The sequence below is a fragment of the Narcine bancroftii genome, chromosome 5 (genome assembly GCF_036971445.1).
Source record: "Narcine bancroftii isolate sNarBan1 chromosome 5, sNarBan1.hap1, whole genome shotgun sequence".
Classification (NCBI taxonomy): domain Eukaryota; kingdom Metazoa; phylum Chordata; class Chondrichthyes; order Torpediniformes; family Narcinidae; genus Narcine; species Narcine bancroftii.
Genome location: NC_091473.1, coordinates 37,285,325 through 37,307,104, shown reverse-complemented (window position 1 = coordinate 37,307,104; position 21,780 = coordinate 37,285,325). Strand labels below are relative to the sequence as shown.

General features: G+C 39.3%; 1 protein-coding gene across 5 annotated transcripts in view; it reads right to left on the bottom strand.

Annotated features, from left to right (window-relative positions):
* Positions 1 to 21,780, bottom strand: part of adamts9 (ADAM metallopeptidase with thrombospondin type 1 motif, 9) — a 290,215-nt gene that overhangs the window by 211,297 nt on the left and 57,138 nt on the right. For all 5 annotated transcript variants that reach the window (XM_069937131.1, XM_069937130.1, XM_069937132.1 and 2 more), the window contains exons 9-11: positions 11,302 to 11,448; positions 10,899 to 11,040; positions 10,101 to 10,205 (exon numbers count right to left, since the gene is read on the bottom strand). In XM_069937131.1, the coding sequence (XP_069793232.1) occupies positions 10,101 to 10,205; positions 10,899 to 11,040; positions 11,302 to 11,448 (394 nt within the window). The remainder of the gene's footprint in view (positions 1 to 10,100; positions 10,206 to 10,898; positions 11,041 to 11,301; positions 11,449 to 21,780) is intronic.

The following is a 21,780-nucleotide window of genomic DNA, read 5'->3' as shown; positions in this document are numbered from 1 at the left end:
TCTAAATTCTACACTCTCTGCTAATTGGTCAATTTTTATCTGATTATTCACCTCTTTGAAGAGATTAAATGGCTTCAGGTGAGTTGGGATTGTTTGTTGTGAAAAGCACAACCGTCCAGATCATGATGGCTTTTTCCAATCACGATTTGTTTCTTTTCATCTCTGCGTGAGTCCAGGAAAGTCCTGAATTCATTCTTCCTGGACTCATCCACAAAGGAGGAATTGTCACATCGATAAAGAAATGAGAGATTCAGCAACATTTTCCAATACTAAAAATCATTACATCTCATCAGTACACTAGAGGGTGCTCTTCTCTCATGGGAGTTATGACAAATTATTAAAATAATATCAAATATGTTTTGAACTCCAACAAGCTCTGCTATATTTGACCCAGGATTGTGCAATGTTGTGCCAAGAGTGTACAACTCTATTTCCCACCATAAAAAATAAGTCCTCCAATGCTCAAAAGTGCTGGAGAAACTCAATAGGTCACACAGCATCTAGAGAAAGTAAAGGGGAACCAACATTTTGGACCTGAGCCTTTCATCAAGGTATAAGCAAAAAGCAAGCAGGTGCCTAAATTAAAAGGTGGGGGGGGGGGGGAAGGGAGAGAAGGGCGGAAAGGGCAAGGGGAGGATGTAGATGGGAGGGTAGAAAAGAGAAAAAAAACAGGTGATAGGAGGATAGAAGCTCTCTGAAAGGAGAGGGAAGGGGGTGAGGAGTTGGAGGAAAGGAGACTGAGGGATAGAGAAAGAAAGAGATTGGGGGGAAATTTAACAGAAAATAAAGACATCAATGTTGATGCTGTCTGGCTGGAGAATACCATGACATTTGCAAGCAGAGATATCTTTTTAGAGAAAAAGTCAAGGAAAAAAACCAAGGACTTCTAAATCTGGTACATTTGGTTCAAACAGTGATCCATGTGTGATTAATAAGTAATTAATATAGTTCTGTATTTAAAATATAGGGACTTTTTCAGTTCTACTTAATATTCAGGAAATTCACAAGGATTTATGTAATTGGGACCTAAAGTATTTGTACTCCTGGTAAACCTGGAGATATCAAGTAGAAAACTCTTCTTGCCAGATTGAGGATTTCCAGCATGTCTGAATTTGTTTCTGATCCTCTTCTTGTTCAGCTCTCTCATCAATCTAATTCTTAACCTCATCAACTTGTTCATTGGGTCAGTGGATTTGAAGCCTCATTTCAGAGAGTTGATTAATCCTGACCAGCATTTCATTGCAGTATTGTGGGAATACTATACTGCCAAAGATGCTGTCACTTGGCTGAGATGCTAAACTATCATTCAAAATGGATGTGTAAGGTCTTATGGTGTTAGTTAAAGAGACACAAAGGTCTCTCTCTCTCTCCTCTCTCTCTCTCTCTCTCTCTCTCCCCCCCCCCACCATCACCCATTTATCCTAATTAATAATTATTATTTCTCTGCTGCCATTGGGGAATCATTTTCTTCAATGTAAATCCTGTAAGGCCTCATGCACTATTTTATGCAGTAGGTGCATGCTGATTGTATGAATAAATTTTGGGTGGTACTCACATGTGCTACATGTGGTCATGGTGAGCGCTGCGTGAATCTGGTGCTGTAAGTGTGCCAAGTCTAATACAGGACAGTGTAGTGAGAGAGCTGGACATCCGAAAAGAAGATCAAAGTGTTCAGGAACATCCAAAGTTTTCAGTAGTCATCACCTTAGTAACTAACACAATCTGATCCATCATGGGACCTAATATAACAAAAAAGTTACCTCATCGTATTTCCTTCTGACAGGGATGACTTTCTTGTCTGTGTCCCACAATGTTTCTTTGCAGAGTGTATATGTTTCAGTATGTTGTGTTTACCTCATTGTCACTTGTTATTACCAATCAATTTTGCTCAACAATCCAGTACCATTAGTCCGTAAAGAATTCTCAATGTGAGTGAATTTTCAGGCATGTGTGTCTGCGTGAATGCATATGCCCTGGAGTGCATGTCAACAAAGGCTGATTCCCTGGCACTCATTACTGCTTTGTGATCTTTCTTTGAAGGCTCTACAGAGCAACAGAAATACATATAATTCAAAAATATTTCATTGATGGGGAAGTACTTTCTAGAGGTAATGAAGGGCTGTTTATAAATCCAAATTTTCTCTTTTCTTAAACAAGGTGAGTGAAATAGTGTGGGCCCTGTCGATACATCCTTTGCTGAGGGAAACTGCCAGTAAGGAAGTATCAGCAGACCCGTACATTATTTTATTTATCTTAATGTTCTGCCATGGATTGAGTTACCAACACAGTGAGCTGTATTATGGTGATAATTAGTTAGAGGCTCCATTAGAAACACCGACTACCTGCAGTGTACAGGTCCGATCTACCACTCTGTCTTGAACTCGCTGTTGAGACAAATAGCAATCAGTAACTCGTGCACTTTATACCTAAAATCTGCACAGCAGGTGCATTTATTAAAAGTAAATTCAGCTATGGTTTTTTTCTTCCATTTATTGTAATTTACATTTTTAGTTAAGGGTAGCTTTGTGTATTTTTAAATAAACTTGATTTTCTAATGTATCTGATATTAGACACTTTGAAGGAAACATTTGACAGGAACTGCTAAAGGCAGTATAGAGTGTGGGGTGGGGGGGGGGCACAGTGAGAGAGGGAGAAGGCCTCATGGCTAAATCTGCAAATCAGAGCCTGTAGGCTCAATGAGATTATAGCTGTACAGGGCCAGCATGGCTGGTGAATCACATCAAGGTTCTTATGAGTGCATAAGTCTCAAATAACAAAATTCGGTGATGTGGATGAGGCTGAACACAGCTCATCCACCAATCTCCACTCCAAACCTTCGACAGATGTAAAGGCCATGGCCCCTGCATGGCTGTCCATCAAAATCTTGTATTTTCAAAGACCTTGAATGCCCTCCATTTTAGAAACATATAAAAAATTAAATATTTAAAATAAATAATAACGTAAAAATGTTTTTTTAAATTAAAGCAAACATTTAAAAAATTATGATATACTTATCTCACTTGCTGTGGCACAAATTTGAAATAAGATATCCCAGTGTTAAGTGCCGTGGAAGTTTAGCTTTGTTGGGCTCCATGCAGAGCCCAGTGGAAGAATGAAACTGGAAAATCATTGGGGAATCTTGGCCAGAATGATCAGAACCTTCACGTCAGTGTGAACATTCCAAAACTTGCAAGAACATTACAGAAGGTAACTGCTAAGTATTTTGGAAAAAAATATAAAGACTAAGATTCTATCGAAGAACCAAAATAACTTCCAAAACCCCAAAGCATGACTTGTGTAAGACACTAGTTCTGAGAAACAAGCCCCACATTCATGAAGATGCATCTTTCTTCATACGTCAGAGCCTGCAATCCTGAAAATGTCTGCCCACCCTGAGACTCCCAATACAGACCTTCCAAGTTTTAGATCTCCTATAGCTCCCAGATCTCAGACCCCCAAAACAAATGAGACAATGTTACTGCAAAATATCATGGTTCTTACTTAGCCCACTTCATCATTTGTGATGCAAAAAAAAATTTGTGCTTCATTTGCAAAGCAATGTGATTTCAAATTCTTAGAGGCAGATTACCATCATTAAAAGTTCAGATAAGAAGAACAATATTTTCATCCCCTTTCCAAGATTTATTCAAGTGAATTATCAAATGTGAATCATTTATAATATCACAAGAGGGTCAGAAACCTGGCTTGTCCTGGAGCTATTAGCCATGCATAAGGAAACAGATCCTCCCTATCCAGTCCATGAACTCTCGAGTGTAGCACAAAATACCAGATTTCTATTTTTACTTAATAGTTTTTCACTTAGGCTGTATCAAATTGAGAGCTTAATTTCTTTCCCTGCAATATATTTTCTTGTAAACATTACAAAAATGTTCTGAATATTAATGTTCTAATTTTATGGAGCCAACTTTGTAACAACCTGGATGCTATTTAAAATTATTATAATCCCAATGCTATCATTCCCCATAAGTTCCTATTCTAATTTTTTTTGTTATTATTTGGGTATCAGATGCCTACATTTTTAAGTTTATTTTTTAAATTTAAATTTAGACATATGGCATGGTAACATGCCCTTTCAACTCACGAGCCTGTGTTGCCCAATTACACCCAATTGACCTACAACCCTGGAATGCTTTGAATGGTAGGAGGAAACTGGAGCACCTGGAGGAAATGTACACAGACACAGCGAGAACGAACAAACACATTAGATACAGCGCTGGAATCAAATCTTAGTCGCTGGCACTGTAACAGCATTGCACTAACCGCTAAGCTAACCGTGCCACCCATTAGAGAACTATATTGTCCTGTGCCAAATATTCATATGGTTTAGATGTGAGAATTGACACAGAGTACTGAAATGAAGATAATTAGTGAAAAGAATTTGAAAATCTCAGCAGTAAATCTTGCATACCACAAGACATGGTTATGTGACCCATGAAGGACGTATTTTCTTACAAATATTCACTGATTCAAAATTTACTGAAGTTGTTTTTGAGTTTCAGTTACACCATAAATAAAGTAGATTATTTCCCATGAATTGCTCAGGAATTAGGAGACAAGGAAATAAAAGTGTTAACATTTGTATGCAGTAAATTTTAATAAATACAATTAATACCACAAATTGCACCATTACTCACAAGTAACATGAGTGTATTAACTGGCTACATCTCGGTTTGGTATGGAGACGCCAATGCACCCAAGCGTAAAGCCCTGCAAAAATACCAGGCACAGACCAGGAGATCACAGGCAAATCCCTTCCCACCATCGAACACATCTATGGAGAATCTGCTATCGGATGCAGCAATCATTAAGCATCAACACCACCCAGCACACATTCAGTTCTTGCTGCTACCATCAGGAAAGAGGCATGGGTGTCACAAGACTCACACCAACAGGTTCAGGAATAGCTGCTGCCCCACCACCATCAGACTCCTCAACAATAAACTCAATCGGGGACTCATTCAAGGACTCTTACTTTTGCACTTTATTGTTTTTTTTTTCCCTCTCTGAATTGCAGTTATTTACATTTGTTTATTTGTTTACATGTGTACAGTTTGTTTTGCATTACCAATAATTTCAAGGTCGATATGCCTGGCATCACAACCAGGTGCTATGGTGTCTTGCAGCAGTGCTGGAAATGGGTGGACGAGTGTCAACGCACTATTTCCCCTTCATTCCTTCATCTCCCTGGCCGTTAACAGCATTTGTCCGGAAAAGTGAGGGTCAAGATGGAATCGCCACATCAAGATCAGATGCTGAGCTGGTAGGAGGGGCATGTGATTGAAAAATGGCGGCAGACTTAGGCCAGAAGCTCTGATTTCCAAATGAAATTGCAGAAACCAAACTCAGACCAGACTTTGTGGTGTGGTCGGTCTCACTCCATCTCATTTATATAATCGAGCTTACAGTGCCCTGGGAGGATGCAGTGGAGGAGGCCTATGAGCTCAAGAAACTGAGGCACGCTGAGGTTGAAGTTGATGTGCAGCAACGTGGCTGGATGCAAGGGTCCAATCGGTTGAAGTAGGCTGCAGAGGATTTGTAGCCACATCAACATCAAACTATACTGGAGTTGGAAGTGAGAAGAAAGATCAACCACTTGCCAGAATAAGATCTCTCCAGAGCTGCTGAAAAGGGTAGTCAGTGGCTCTGGATGAGGAGAACCCAAATGAGTGAATGGCATCTGGGGGCTGAGCCCAGGACGCTGGGATACACTGCTGAACCCTCTGGAGGTGTCGTGGGTCTATCAGCGAAACACTGAGGAAAGACGGCCCCCATTTGATAACCCAGAAAATGCCACCATGCACTTGGCTACCCTGCAGAGTCTAGGCAGCAAGTCTCAGATGTGCAATAAGGGATATTAACATCTAATCCTACATAACATAGTGGTAATTCTGCATGGCCTGCAGGAAGAAGATTCTCAGGGTTGTATGTGATGTCATGTATGTACTCTGACAATACAACTGAAATCTGAATCTTTTTGCAACCAAAATGGGTCAATTTTTTTTAATGGCAGTGCTGCCACTGGTGTAGATCCATGAAAGCTGAGACGCAGCATTGTTCCAAAGGGTTCAACTGCCCAGTCCTATTTTTGGTGCCTTTGTACAGGCATTAAAAGGACTGTTAGAAATCAACAGCGTTTTTAAAATCTGTGCCCAAGTTGGCGGTGCCTAACCTCGGAAGCAACTATGAGGACTTGCAGACTCTGGGGCAGCAGCGGACCAGCCCACGACTCCAGGAACAGGCAGTACACCCTCTGTTGAAACAGAGAAGCAGAGGAGACTACCAATGAGGAAAGGTGACCATGACAGCAGACCAGCGAGGCGCTCAGTGGCTGAAAGACCCACTACAGACGACTTGAAGTTGGAAGGATCCTCAAGGGCTGCAGGATGCTGGACATTGAAGGGTTCCTGAAGGGCTTCAGGCGTTGAAGGCTTCCTGATTGCACTGGAGATTTGGATCTAGATCTTGGGTTGCCGATGGATCAAACAGGTGTCTGCATGGCTACAGAAGATGCAGGAGTGCTGGAGGTGAATCCATGGACTCTGAAGAGACTCACTTTTGCTTCTCTTTTTCTCGTACTGTAAGGGAGCACCAAATGACAGTAATGGCGACCCTGTCTGTCTTGACAGCAAGCAGAAGGCAATTTCATGCAATATTACATGACAATAAATGAATCAAGATTAATCAATCTTAACAATAATCATGCTGTTATTTGATGCTGTGAAAGACTTCTAATTAACTCTTCAAAATGTTTGCATGCAGATGGTCACTTTTGCATCAAAATTGTAGACATCACCCTATCATCTTATAATTTAGAATTGTGCTGTTTTTGAGATAATTGATTCATTGGGGTGCCATTCGATGTACCCCTTAATTCCATTGTGATTGTCAATATTAATTGCATGATGGAGTGTTGGAGCTTACAATTATATATTGAACTAGTTGACCCCAACACTGTTACCTTAGCGAACTCTATGGTAAAGTGATGGGGAAATCTCTTAGTATTAACTGCATTGATATCTAAATTATGCTAGAGCCCGAGGCTTAGAAATATTTTCATGCAATAAAAAATGCTGACGGATAATACTGTATGGGACACACATACATGCTTTGATTGAGCTTACAGGAATTCAATGTTCTCATGAAATACTTCATGTGCCTCAGAATTGCTTATTTTAGGTCTGGTATAGGCATAAAAAGCACAGAAGGTCAAAGCTGTGTGAGAAATACAACTTACTGTTACAGTTACTTGAACCACTCAGAACATTTGAAGAATATATGAAGAGACCCTTCACATCACATACAGCATCATGATGGGGGCAGGGCTGGAGGGATGGTGCTGTTAGGCCACATCCTGCCTCACAGAAAATAAGAACTTGCCTTCCAGAAAGCATCATTGGGATCATCAAGGAGGCATGAAGGAGCAACTTCTTTATGAACTTCCCTGACAAGAGCCAAGGTACAAACAGATTCTTCATAAATACAGTACCAGATCTTCCCCTTTGAGCTAAAATTAACTCCTGCAGTCAGGGTTAAAACTGCCTGCAAACTGTATAATCATGACAGAAAATCGTGACTGTTGTCAGTCAAATGTGACATTGTGAGTGATGTCCCAGTGTACACCCACCACCCACTGTATGGGAACAAAGTATGTACACAGGATTCAAATTCTACATACACGTGTTGTATCAACGAGTTTACACCGGTATGAAAAATAGTACTTTTCACTTGTTGCATGAGGATGAATATAGTGAGATGGATGTTGCAAGGAAATTTTGGCATTTCTTTTCACAACTGGTGTCATTTTTCTTGCGATCTATGAGTATTATTGAAATGCTTGCAATCAAAAATAGTGGAAGTTAAAAAGCTGCTGTCAATGGTTGGCCACTCTTTCTCCACCTTCTCTTCGTGATTGAAGCCTTCATGAAGTCCAGTGCAGGAGCCTGATGTTGCAGTAACTCTCCAGTGTTTACATATACTGTAGAGATGCTCCAGACAACACTTCACTTTCTGGGCCCACAACACCTCATTAGTACATGAGTGAGGAAAGAGCAGCACCACCTTCACTTCCTCAGGAGGTTGAGGAGGGCAAGGCTACCAGCCCCCAACTTTACAATGTTTTACAGGAGGCATAAATGAGTTTCCTGTCTGGCTGCATCAATATGTGGAATGGTAACTGCAAAGCATCAAAACGGATGTCAATACAGAGCATCACCAAAACAATTGAGAAGATCACTGGGTCTCTCTTTCCTCGAATGATGATATTTACAAGGATATCTGCTTAAATAGGGCTCAAAGGATTGTAGAAGGGACTTTACATTCATCATATGTAATCTTTGATTCACTACCATCAAGGACGAGGTACAGAACCATCCTAATCAGAACTGCCAAGCTGTGAAATGACATCTCCCAGAGGCTGTGAAACTGATAAACAGTATCCTCAAACTGAAGAAATCATCCCAAAATACTTATATATTAAAAAAAATATATATATTTCTTAATGTGTAAATATGATTATTACGTAGTGTGTGGTCTGGAGAAACACTGTTTTGTTGGGTTGTGCATAAATAGATGATGAAAAAAAAACTTGAACTTGAGCCATTAATTTCTAAGTGAATATTCATCACTAAAACCATACATGGAACAAGAAAAAAAGAGTTGCCACTTATATTGTTCTCCTTCCATTGACTACAAAGAACTGGCCATTCACAGAACATGACAGGTCTATCTAGTGTCTTTAGGGGCGAGCTACAAAATCTCTACTTGATCACAAAGCTATGCAGTTGAAATATCAGAATAGATACTTATCTTCCTCTTTTGTTCCTAAAGTTTATAATAATTTCAATTATCTTTTTATCATCTCTGTACATCAATCCATTCCTAAAGTTAACAATAATTTTTTATCATCTATGTACATTCAATCCATTGCAACCAGATGTTTCCTCATTTATTCTCATTCAGCATTAATCAATGGATTGAATAAATTTATTCCTCCAGGATAGGGCAGATGTTAAGAATCCATTAAGTTTTAGTCTTGCCTCAGGTTTATTTATGATGTGCTTTTCACTTCAGTGTTAAATATTCTGCTTTAATCCTTATTTCCCATTTTTAATATTTTCTAACTGCTGGATAATTATTTTACTCAGTCCTTCATGAATATACAATCAGTTCTCTAACAGTTCTTTGTTACTTAGAACCCCAAGTCTCTGAGCTGTTCTCATTGAAAGCATTCCAGCCAAAAAAAAATAATGTTAATTTGAAGTTTTTGACAATCTTTCTTAGGATCCTTTTTATTTGGCAGCTCGTGACATTTCCATTCTCCCTCTTCTCCCCAGGGTTTTCTCTCTCTTATGGCAGTAAGAAAACATAATTAATGTTAACAATAGAGGGAAAGGAAATGAACATGGTCAAATGAGAACACCATATGTAGACTGCAGGACATGGGCAGTGACTTGAAATAGCTGAAAATCTTGAAAGTGTAAAACGTTATAGTAATTCAATAAGGTGACCTACAATTTTGTGAAGGTAATAAACTAAGAATTGAAATCAAAACAAATTTCTAAAAAAAATAAATTATGCAAAGCAAAACACTTTTTATTTCTATTTTTAAAAAAGCTTTGCTCCAAAAGCTTCTATAGAACTTTGCACAAAGCAAGACTAAAATGAAGTTAAACAGGAAGTTTAAGCTAGGAAGGTACTAATTATATACTAACCAAGATAATGAATGGGAAAGTGCATCACAAACATGTCATTAGAATTGCTTTAAGTCTGTTTCTCCTTTATAATTCTATTAGCTGTTGCAGGGTGTACTGTACATGCATTTGAAAGATGATAACCAATCCAAATCTTGTAAGATATACCAAAGGCAGAGAGAAGCTAATCACTGTCAAATCTTTCATTTGAAATGTGCTTTCTGATTCTTCTTGTTAGCTTAATTCCCAATAAATGAAGAACAGCTTTAAAAACAGTAATCTCGTTGCACACGACACTTGTAAAACAATTGTACTTTAAAGATAACTTCTATTAAACCACGTTCAATTTTTTGAAAAACCTTAGATAAGTTAAAAGAAAGGTGCTCTTACCTTTCCAGGTTCACATTCTGTTCCATCTGCCCATGGCATATGCTGAGTTCTACAGCCTCTTTGAACTCCTTCAGTACTTGTGCACCAAAGACGTCGGCACTGAGTCTACAAAGCAAAAAAAAATCTGAAATCTCCTATGGTCAGCTTTTATTTTTGTAGCACTAAAACAAGCTCACAGGGTTACAAAAAAAAACATCTATTCATAATGACTAGACCACTTCACTGTTCAAAAGAGGTCAATAGATTTCTCTTCAGCAATAGAGTTGAACATTTTTTCCAATGTCATGATTTGCTAAACAGCATTTCATCAGTGAAAATTTTACTGGGCAAGCCATTGAGCCTCTTGTCCAAGTGTAAACTTAATAGGTGGAGTGGCATCTTAATTTTAAATTCGCCCAGGCAGTTTTACATTGAGACAATAAATTAAGAATCCAGCTAACGTTATTAAAATTTGAGTGAGTGAAACAAATTGAAGAAATCCAATTAAATAGAACATTTAGTTCAATGTGAAAATATATTTTGAATTTACCCATTTAGATAAATGTGACATATCCTGTCTATTTTTCATAAAATCCACAAAATGATAGGAATAATTACATTTCAAAATATAAGAAAATTCAAGTTGACACCTCCTGATATAGGGTTTCAACCTGAAGTGTCGACTATCCATTTCCATCATGGATACTGCCTATCCCACTGAGTTCTTCCAACAACAGCTTGTCTTTTGTTCTGGAAAATTAACGTTATTGCCTGCCAACAAGATGTAGTTCAACTGTCAGAAAATCTTACTGCACTTACCATATAGGGGCACACCTGAGAGCCAGATCCAAATATCAATTCACATTGTTTGTCAACATTATAAATTTGACCAGGGAGCTGATGTGGGAGTGTATATGTTCTTGTCACAGGTTCATCAAGTAAGCATTCACCATATCCTGTGCTAAAAGGAAAAAAATGAGGTAACAAAAATATCTGAGCATTCAAATTTCCCACTACTAAAAATCTTGATAAACAAACTGAAATTAAATAGAAATATAATTTTTGCAAATCAAATCAAATTTCAGAATACTTGCTATCATATTTAACAACATGAAATATATTGAAATTTACAACACTACTTGGGCTGAAAACCTAAACAAAAACCATGCACTGTCCAACTTAACAAATGATAAAATTAGGACATAATAAAATTCCAACATACTCTAAAAAATTAGTAACGTATCTTCTGCTACATTTTGACCACATCCAGGGATTGGTATAATAGTTCAGTGTAGGCGCCATTACATGTTGCTGATTTTTCCCACCATCCTCTTTGCACTTATTACTGTCATCATGAGGCATGTTAAACCTAGATGAAAATAAAAATTGTCCATTAAACATTTCAGGTATAGCCTGTTTTTTTAAAATGTACACCACATGACTGCTCAGAAACTGGATTCTGTAGTGCCCTTTCTTAGAGCACATAGCATACATTAAACCAATTTTACTAGAGTTAGATTGCCCTGGTAATTATTCCTGGGTGGAGTTAAACAAATTTAGATCTATGATCAATTTATCTCAATACACCTGATATTTTTCTGGAATCAGATGCATACCAAAGACATCATCATTTGTGTACTTTCAAGATAACTTAGCATAGTGAGTCCAACCCATGCTTTATGATTAACTTGGACAAGAACTAGATGTTGCACTTCAGTGGTTAAACTAGAGCAGACTTGCACCGTACTGTGAAAGGTAGGCACTGGGAACAGTTGTGGAACAAAGTGACATGGACTAGAGGCACATTGTTTTCTGAAAATGGAAATCCAGGTAGGTAGACAGAGCAAAGAATGCATTTGGCACTCGAGCCTTCGTCAATCAGGCCATTGAGTACTGGAGCAGGAATGTTATGCTACATTGGTATAGCATAACCATTGCTATAGGAATAATCACATTTCAAAACATAGGAAAATTAAAATCGATATAGAGTTTCAACCACTGCAACTGCAGTGCTGCTATGGGTTAGGCCTGAGGAGAGCAAGGAGTAAAGTCTCTGTGCTCCCCCACAGGGTCCAACCATCCAGACTGACCAGTCGGCTCTGTACAGGCTTTAAACTGCCTATTAAAGGAGCTGATGGAGGTTGAAAACTCCCAGGCTTAATATTGTTTAGCCCGTGACTCCTTATATTTTTCTGTACGTGGCCCATAACCAAAAATGTTTGGCCACCCCTGAGTTATACTCTTCCTTGTGATTATCTTTCTCCTCTGATTCCAGTATTCCATATCCCCCTGCATGTCCTATTCAGTGCTCTTCTTTCTAGGGAGGGGAAACCTTATAATTCAGCACAGAAACAGCCCCTTTGGCTGACCAAATTTGCTTGACTATGCTTTTACAGTAATTCTGTATTGTTCACCCAGCTTGCCATGAACTTCTTCCTAGATTCTACCACTCACCTATACACTAGTGGCAATCGACAGTGACTAATTAACCTGCTATTGAAAAAAGCTCATGTGGTCACAAGGAGAACCTACAAACAGCACATAGACAGTGCTTGAACCCAGGATTGAACCAGGGTCACTGAAACTGTGAGGCAGCATTCCTAACAGCTGTACTGTTGTACTGCCCATGTGTAGCCTTTCCCAAATCCCTGCATGAGGCTACCACAGTGTGCTACCACTACATATATTGTATGTATGTGCTTATGCCTGCCCCTGAACCTTCCCTCCTGCATATCCCCATAATGGCTGTTATGCCCAAACCCCTCCCTCAGTACCTGCCTTGGAATCGAAGCAGCAAAGTGCAAGATGTGCTGACATCTAAAGGTGATTAAAGCCTATTAATCACAGATCCTTGTCTAATGTGATTGATTGGTAGCACACCCTACAAAAGATTACTGTTTTTTGTAAGCATATGTGCTGCTAATAAGGGCATCTACTGTTGGTCAAATCAAAAGCAAAGGAGTAATCACAATGAAATATTTTTTATTGGGCATACCTGGAAGATTGTTAAGATTGCAGTGGATTGGGGCTTGGTGATCCCTCTTTTCATATTTGCAGGTTAATTAATGTGGTGTAAAAGAGAATGGATTTTGTCAGGGAGTTTGATGGGGCAACAATTTGTGTGAGAGTCAGCCAGTGTTTCAATGTGTGAGTAGGCTGGTACACAAAAATAGAAAAAAAGCAGCATTTACATATCTGGAGAGGTTATGAATTTTTTCCCTGAGATAGTTCCATAGCATTCCTGGCTGCTTCCTTTTTGGCTTGTCTGATGTTGGCCCTGACTCAACTAGAACGCAGGATATCCCTCCTGGCCTTGGCCTCAGTAACTCTGCATCAGGTTGAGTAAAATATGGAGCTCTCTCGGTAGCCTCTTTCTGTCCCTAATGGCAGCGATTGCACGAGTGCCTGAAGTCCTGCCACCACAGAAACATTGTCTATACAGGTTACAAATGTTTCACTGAAGGAAATGTAGGCCCCAGCTGAAATAGACCAGGGACAATTTCAGCACACAATCCAAGGGTTCAACCAGCGAAGTGCTACTTCTGTGGGGAATCTCATTTTGCCATTTTGGCAAAATGTTGCCATTTTGTTGTCGAAAATAAAGGATAAACTCCAACTTGAAATGTGCTAACTCTGGAAAGATTCTAATGTATTAATATCAACAGTTTTGCTGATAAAGTTGTGCCATAGTTTCTGCTGTAGAGGATCATAAATCAGATATTAATATTGAAAATGATTACATTTTTTCTTAGAAATAGCTCTGTTTTACAAATAAAAGATGATTTTTGCTAGCTAGATCAATGTAGCAATCTTTTCGAGCAATTGGCCTGGACAAACCCTGGAATTTATTGGCAACATGGTTAGCTTAGTGGTTAGTGCAATGCTATTACAGCGCCAGCGACCAGGTTTCAAATCTGGTGACGTCTTTGAGGAGTTTGTACATTCTCTCCATGGCCTCTGTGGGTTTCCTCCAGTTTCCTCCCACCCTACAAAACTTATGGGGGCTGTAGGTTAATTGGGATTCTTGGGCAGCACAGACTCGTGTGACTGAATTTAAAAAAGAAAAAAATTAGCTGGTAGCAAGTGATATCGTCTGATGTGATGCAACGATTTCCAAGAGAAATAGGTTGTAAAGGTGTAGCTGTGGACTTTGCTTACCGCTCACAACTAAACAATCAGCAAACCCAGCAGCAAGCTACAAAGAGGTGAATTAATGTATCCATAAGATCAGACAGACACATTTCCAACTCTTCAATTTTGTCCTGATGCATGACTGACAACAATTGCTGCAGCAACATCATCTCCACATTATGCCCCTCACTGAACCTTACTGGAATCATTGGTCCTTGTAACTTGCAATGCCCCTGGGCTACTCATGACATGGGCCCACTGGGCCAAACTACTGAACAAAGGGAAGATGACACACAGAAGAATGATGCGTCCCCACTCTCCACCTACCCCATACTGTGGCTGACCTGGAAAATCACTTCTCAGCAGGCAACAGGACGATAACACAGCAGCTGCAACATCAGTGGTCAGTTGCTGACAGGAATCATAACAGTAAGGTTTTAGCACATGAATCAGAATGAAAGCCATCCAACTGATTTCCTTAAATGACTTCTCCCTTGATTTGTGTTAGAGACATACTGCTCACATTGCTTCTGTTTAGAACAGCCATTCTCAATAAGGGCCATACGGCCCCCTGGCGGCCCACAGCATATTTAAGGGAGGGGGCACAAACTGAAATCATAAATATTTTTTATGTATTTGATAGAAGTACAGAATAAATCAACTAACTTAACCCTGAGCAAAGTCCTAAGGGGGCCATAGCCAAAAAAATAATGTTGAATGGTTGGTTTAGAACACCAAAAATGGTCAAATTTCATTTCTCAATGGTTATTTTCAATAACAGCAAGTGGACAGCACTGGTAGGGTTCGCAAACATTTATAAAAATATTGTTGTCCTAAATGTGACCATTTACCTTTGAGTATTCATGCAAATTAATGTATGAGATTCACAAACAATTTTCTGCCCTTGTTTTGACTTGTTCCACTGCCAGGGTCAAAGTGTGTCAGAAGGTATGGACAAACATTAGCTTCAGACTATTGTGTGTGGATACAAGTGATAATGATCCAACCAACCAATGCTTGATTAACATCAATTAGAACATCTATAATCACAGAAAATTTGGGAAAAGTAGCTGTTTTGCTTGCACATGGTTTAAGAACCCATACCATAATTACAAACTATTCATTGTCAAGAGCTGAATGGAATTTTGGTTAAAAAAAATTTCCAGAAAGATTAAGTGAACACCATAAAATCCATTTTTGTTGCAGGAGGACATCAAATAAGTCATTAATGGGAGATTTCATAAAAGGGTCCACTAACACAATCTTAACAGTGTTGGTAATATCTAAGAAAATACAGGGAGTTTGGCCATCCTGGTGTACTGGGGTGATGGCTGAGGGTGAGACAGAGTGGAGGTTTTAGGCAATCTTGTGATTACCCTGAAGATCCAAGAGGTCCTTGAGGATGACTTTCATCCATTTCAGTGCTGGAGAGTGGAAGATGTGTGTACACGTATTGTCTTAATGCTGGATGGTCACTGCACACGAGCTACAACTCAAGATTGAGCCATGTTTTGGTCCATTGGCAAGGATATTTAAGGTATATGGACCCCAGGCTCTCCCATCCAGATGTTGTACACATAGATATACACACACTCCTGCCATCCCACACCAATTCAGTAAGAATACTGTGGCACAGATGGCGGGGAGACAGAAGATCCAAGGACTCATATGATGCTTCTGCACCCTGAGGCCTTCTCCTGCCCTGCTAGAAAATAAATTTGCTTCAGGATTCTAAACAATTCATGGACCCTAATTTCGTGAATGAAATACGGATAGAGCCTGATTCAGAGGGAACCAGTGGAAGTTCTTTCTCAAACTGGATCAGGCGGGTCTCACGTTACACACTAAATAAATGAAACAAAGATTTGTCATTGAAAAATGGAGTGGAAATCAACCCCAACACATGCAAAAACAATTACATCACTGAAATCTGAAAATGTGATATCAGATTACACACTAAATTTAGTTCAAATTAACTTGTATTATATAAAAAATGCATATAATTGATGTTACATTCAGAAAATTCATCTCAATATTTTCATCATACCACTAAACTGTTGATTTTATGGAATATTAGAAGATGATTTTGTCATTGTTGTCTGTAAAAAAAAGTAAAACATGAAAGTCTGTAGATGTCATGGTTAAAGTAAAAAAAATGCTGGAGAAACTCAGTAGGTCTCTGTCCTTTATATAGCAAAGATAAAGATACATAAACTGATGTTTCAGCCTTGATCCCTTCATCAAGTATTGAAAAATGTCGTCAACCATCTGAACTAAATGTAAGGGGGGGGGGGGGGGGAGTGTGGGGAAGGAGCATGATCCCAAAAGCAGGAGGTAATAGGTGGAAAAGGGAGGAAGAGCACAGCAGCAAACAGGGGAGGAGTATTGGCGAGGTGAATAGAGAGAGAATGGGGTGGGGAGCTGAGGGAAAGAAGACAGGGGGAAGGGAAAGGAGAGCAAGTTAGCAGAAACTGGAAAAGTCGATGTTAATGCCATCTGGCTGGAAAGTGCCCAGATGGAAAAATCAGGAGCTGTTCCTCCAACCTTCAGGTTGTCTTGGTGGGATAGTACAAGAGGCCACGAACAGACATGTGAGTATGGGAGTGGGACGCAGAAATGAAATGGTCGGCTACTGGGACGTCTCTATCACTGGTGCAGACGGAGCAAAAATTCTCAGATCTTCCAATCTGCGCCCAATCTCTCCGACGTAGAGAAGGCCACAAAGGGGGCACCTGATGCAGTAAATCAGTCCTGTGGATGCACAAGTGAAGTGCTGCTTCACTTGAAAGGTCTGTTTTGGGTCCCCAATGGTGGTGAGGGAGGAAGTGTGGGCACAAATATGGCATCTCCTGCAGCCACAGGGGAAGGGATGGCAGTGTTGGGGGTAATTGATAGTGAGGGATGCGTACATGGGAGAGTCACGGAGGGAGCAGTCCCTAAGGAAGGCAGAGACAGGAGGAAAGGGAAAGATGTAATTGGTAGTGGGATCCTGTTGTAAGTGCCAGGGGATAATTTATTAGATGTGAAGGATAATGTATGTCTGTCAGATTAGAAAAAGAACCTTAATTTCCAAATAGTTTCATAACAATCTCCAATTTTCACTGATCAAGGAGACAAAATTAATACAGGGACTCAAAAGGATATAGATAGGTGAGTGGGCAAAGGTCTGGCAGATGGAGTACAACATTAGTAAATGCGAGATCATCCATTTTGGTAGGAAAAATAGAAGAGCAGATTTTTATTTAAATGGTGCAAAACTGCAGCATGCTGTCATGCAGAAGGAGTTGGGAGTGCTTGTGTATGAATCACAAAAAGTTGGGTTGCAGGTACAACAGGTTATTAAGAAAGCAAATGGAATGTTGGCCTTCATTGGTAAAGGAATTGAATTTAAGAGCAGGGAGGCCATGCTCCAACTCTACAAGGTACTGATGAGGCCGCATATGGAGAATGGTGTACAGTTCTGGTCTCCTGACTTAAGAAAGGATATACTGGGCCTTGGAGGCAGTCCAGAGGAGGTTCACCAGATTGATCCCGGAGATGAGGGGGTTGACCTATGAGCAGAGACTAATTCAGAAGAATGAGAGGAACATATAAAATTATGAAAGGGATAGATAAAATAGGGACAGGAAAATTGTTTTCACTGGAAGGTGAGACCAGAACTAGGGGACAACAGCCTCAAGATTCAGGGGAGTGGATTTAAGACAGAGATGAGGAAAAACTGTTTTTCCCCAGAGAGTCATGAATCTGTGGAATTCTCTGCCCAGGGAAGGGGTTGAGGCTACTTCATTAAACATATTTAAAGTTCAGTTAGATAGACTTTTACATAAAAAAGGAATTAAGGGAAATGGGGAAAAGGCAGGTAGGTGGAGTTGAGTCAATGATCAGATCAGCCAGGATCTTATTGGATCCTGGAGCAGGCTTGACAAGCCGGATGGCTGACTCCTGCTCCTGTTTCCTATGTTCTTATGTTCAGTCACAGCAGTAAAAGGTGATACTTTTGACAAATGAGTGCAAATAAGGCCAGATAACAGCATTTTACATTTTCCTTTGATTTTTCTACTAAGGGCAGAAATAAACAAAGGAGTGAGAATAGAAATGCAAAAATTTGTTTCAGACTTCAAACATCACAAGCAGATATTCAAAATATAAATCAAAGAAATTAAAATAACTCCAATGACATGACTTCAGATCCATAGGAGATTTAACAAATGATCAGAATCTCGAAGCATAAAGGCGGCAGCAGAAAATAATGATGGGAAAAATGTACAAATATATGGGAAGAAAAGTAAACAAAGGGCTTGGCTGAAGAACAAGAAATAATAAAACAGCAGATGTGACCAGCAAAGAATAGTAGGAAAATAAATTTTATAAATTTATACAGGGACTCAGAAGGATATAGATAGGTGAGTGGGCAAAGGTCTGGCAGATGGAGTACAACGTTAGTAAGTGCGAGGTCATCCACTTTGCTAGGAAAAATAGAAGAGCAGATTTTTATTTAAATGGTGAATTTATAAATTTACAGTAACAGGCCATTTTGGCCACCCAATTGCACCCAATTAACCTACACCCTCAGTACATTTTGAACGATGGAGTCCCCAGAGGAAACCCATGCAGACACAGGGAGAACACACAAACTCCTTACAGACAGCACAGGATTCATACCCTAATCCCAATCCAATTGCTGGCACTGTAGCAGCATTGCACTAACCGCCTCGTTAACCACAGCGATAGCAAAAAGCCATAGTGAAGGTGTGAACAGCTAATGGTGCAAAAAGAGAATCGCATGGAGTGGTTGAAGGGAAACAGCAGGTTGAGTACAAGGATGCAGAGCCCTTCAAACATAAATTTCAAGCAAGGAAATAGCACTCTCCAATTATCATCTTCAGAGAACTGGCACAGGCTTCCAATACTGCAAGCACAAAGTGCCAGAAAGAAAATGGGTATAGCAGACAGGTTCTGAAGATGCCATAACTATTGCTGAAACCACAATGCTGCAAATTTTACAATAGAAAGTCAAGCTGCTATTCATCAACCTCATGTTGAGATTCACTACCACATAAAATGGCATAGCCAGGTGGCCAGACTGGTTTCAGGATATAGATAACTGAAATTACAGGAACTTGGCATAGCACCTTTGAATAGGCTTTACTCAATCTGAGTTTGTTTTCTTCAACAGAATGCATGGGGAATATAATGTGCAAAGAGATGCGAATTGACCCAAAGTCCACACCACTGTTATGCTCCACTCGAGTTTCTTCCTGATGTTCTGCAACTACATCTACTAGTGTTAACATTTTTTCCACAAATGTTTGTCTAGTCTCCCCGTTTATACTTCACCTTAACCATCCCCTATGCTACTGGGATGGGGTGACCATATAATCCACATTCTCACTACTCTTTCTGAATCTTGGAACTGCTGGTGACCATAACAGTTATAAGCAATAGCCTCTGACTATGTCTTCTTCTTCTTCTTCTTCTTCTTCTTTCTTTCTTCTTTGGCTTGGCTTCGCGGACGAAGATTTATGGAGGGGTATGTCCACGTCTGCTGCAGGCTCGTTGGTGACTGACAAGTCCGATGCGGGACAGGCAGGCACGGTTGCAGAGGTTGCAAGGGAAAATTGGTGGGTTGGGTGTTGGGTTTTTCCTCCTTTGTCTTTTGTCAGTGAGGTGAGCTCTGCGGTCTTGCACATAAAAGGACATATTCTCTCAGCTTACACTCTTTCAAACCCTTTTACTATTTTAAATTTACTTTTTTCAGGAGAAAGGAGATTGAGTATTCACCAAGTCTTGCTACGTATATCCTAAATTTCTTGCATCATTCTTGTACAATAATATAGTGACCAAAAATGTATGCAGTATTTTTAAAGTGTTTTTTTAAAATCAAGGTTTGATGCAGATTTAACATAAGATCATACTTTTTCAATCTATCCTTCTAGCACTAAACTAACCATGCCATCCTGTGGCACAAATCTGTGATACAAATTTCTATAATTCTTCCTTTATCCCATCAACCCTTTCCACACTATGATTGATCCCTGGCCTCTTCCTACTAAAATGTGCGAGCCCATATTTATCCATATTGGACTTCTTTTTCCAATTATTTGCATGTCTACATGTTTTTAGTATCCTCTCAATAATTCATTGAAATCCCTCTCAATATTGACTAACCCACCTCAATTTCACATTATTCATAAATTTAGAAGTTATGCTTTTGATTTCAGAGTCTAAATTGTAAACAGTGGATCCAAGATGTGAGGCTCTTTGTGAAACATCATGTCTACCACCTTCCCATTCATTCCATTCAACTATCTGTCACCTAAATGCTCATTCTGTAATCTAATTACTCAATCTGCTGTAGGACACCTTTTTGAAAGTCATTTGAAAATGCAGATTAATTGCATCTACTGCAAAATCATTGTCTGTTCTCCTCAAAAACTCAATGTTGGTCCAGCAGAATTTCTTTTTGAAATTCATGCCCACTATTCATCTTTGAATTATTTGTCACTAGAAGTTCTTTGGATCTCTTTTTCAGTAAGGACTGTTATTTTTCCTGAATTGATGTTAAACTAATTGGCCTGTTATTTAATGGACATGCTCTATCGGATTCTTAAAGCGAGATACAGTAAAATTCTTAATCCAACACATGTAGGACTAAAATCTAGATTTTCTAAACTATTAGATGTTACATTACCCAAAGACTTGTATTTCACTTCTTTTACACTGTAGTAAAATATATTTTCCAATGAATCTTCCAAGAAACAAAAGGGGCAAGGGAAAACAGAGGCCTGGAAATTTTCAAGGGAGATTAGGAACAATATCTGTTTAAAAGGAACGTGGGAATTTGGAACTGAGGTCCTGGTGTATCAAAGAGAAAACAGGAACTGGAGCTCCAATGAGTAAAAGGGAGCTCAGGAACCTGTGAGCCCTGGTGAGTGGAACATAAGCATGGAAGCAGGATAGCTGGTGAATGCAATGGAGTGTGGAAAATGGGCCCCAGTAAATGAAAGGTAGCTTAGAAACCTGGGCCCAAATATCAAAGGGAGGGTGGGAATCAGCACCGAGTGAACAAGGTGCCAAGACAATCAATAATTAGAGTTTTACTGAATGAAGTTAGTGATCTGTTAGTCCTCTGGCATTACATCCTTTTGAAATGAATTATTGAAAATGTTCAACAGTCCCTCACTGTCTTTTCTTTAGATCCATGTACAATGCACAGATACAATCCACCTGAACAAGAGGTTTTATTCTCTATGTTTGATTAGCTTTTGTAATATATTTTCTTCATTAATTATAACTGCACTTTTCTCATTTATCATCTCATTATCCAATGTCATGAACATCTGCACAAAACCCCTGGTAAATACTGAGCAAATGAATACTCACCTTTAATTTTCTCACTAACTGTGGTATTTTTCATCTATCTATAAATGGCCTAACTGCTATCAAGACCTCATTTAAAAAAAAGTGTCTATTATTGTTTTTTTATTGATTCCAGAGAATTTAATTCCATTGTCTGTATTTGCCTTTCATATTTTCTTCTTAACATTTTTCTGTAATCTTCATTTAAAGA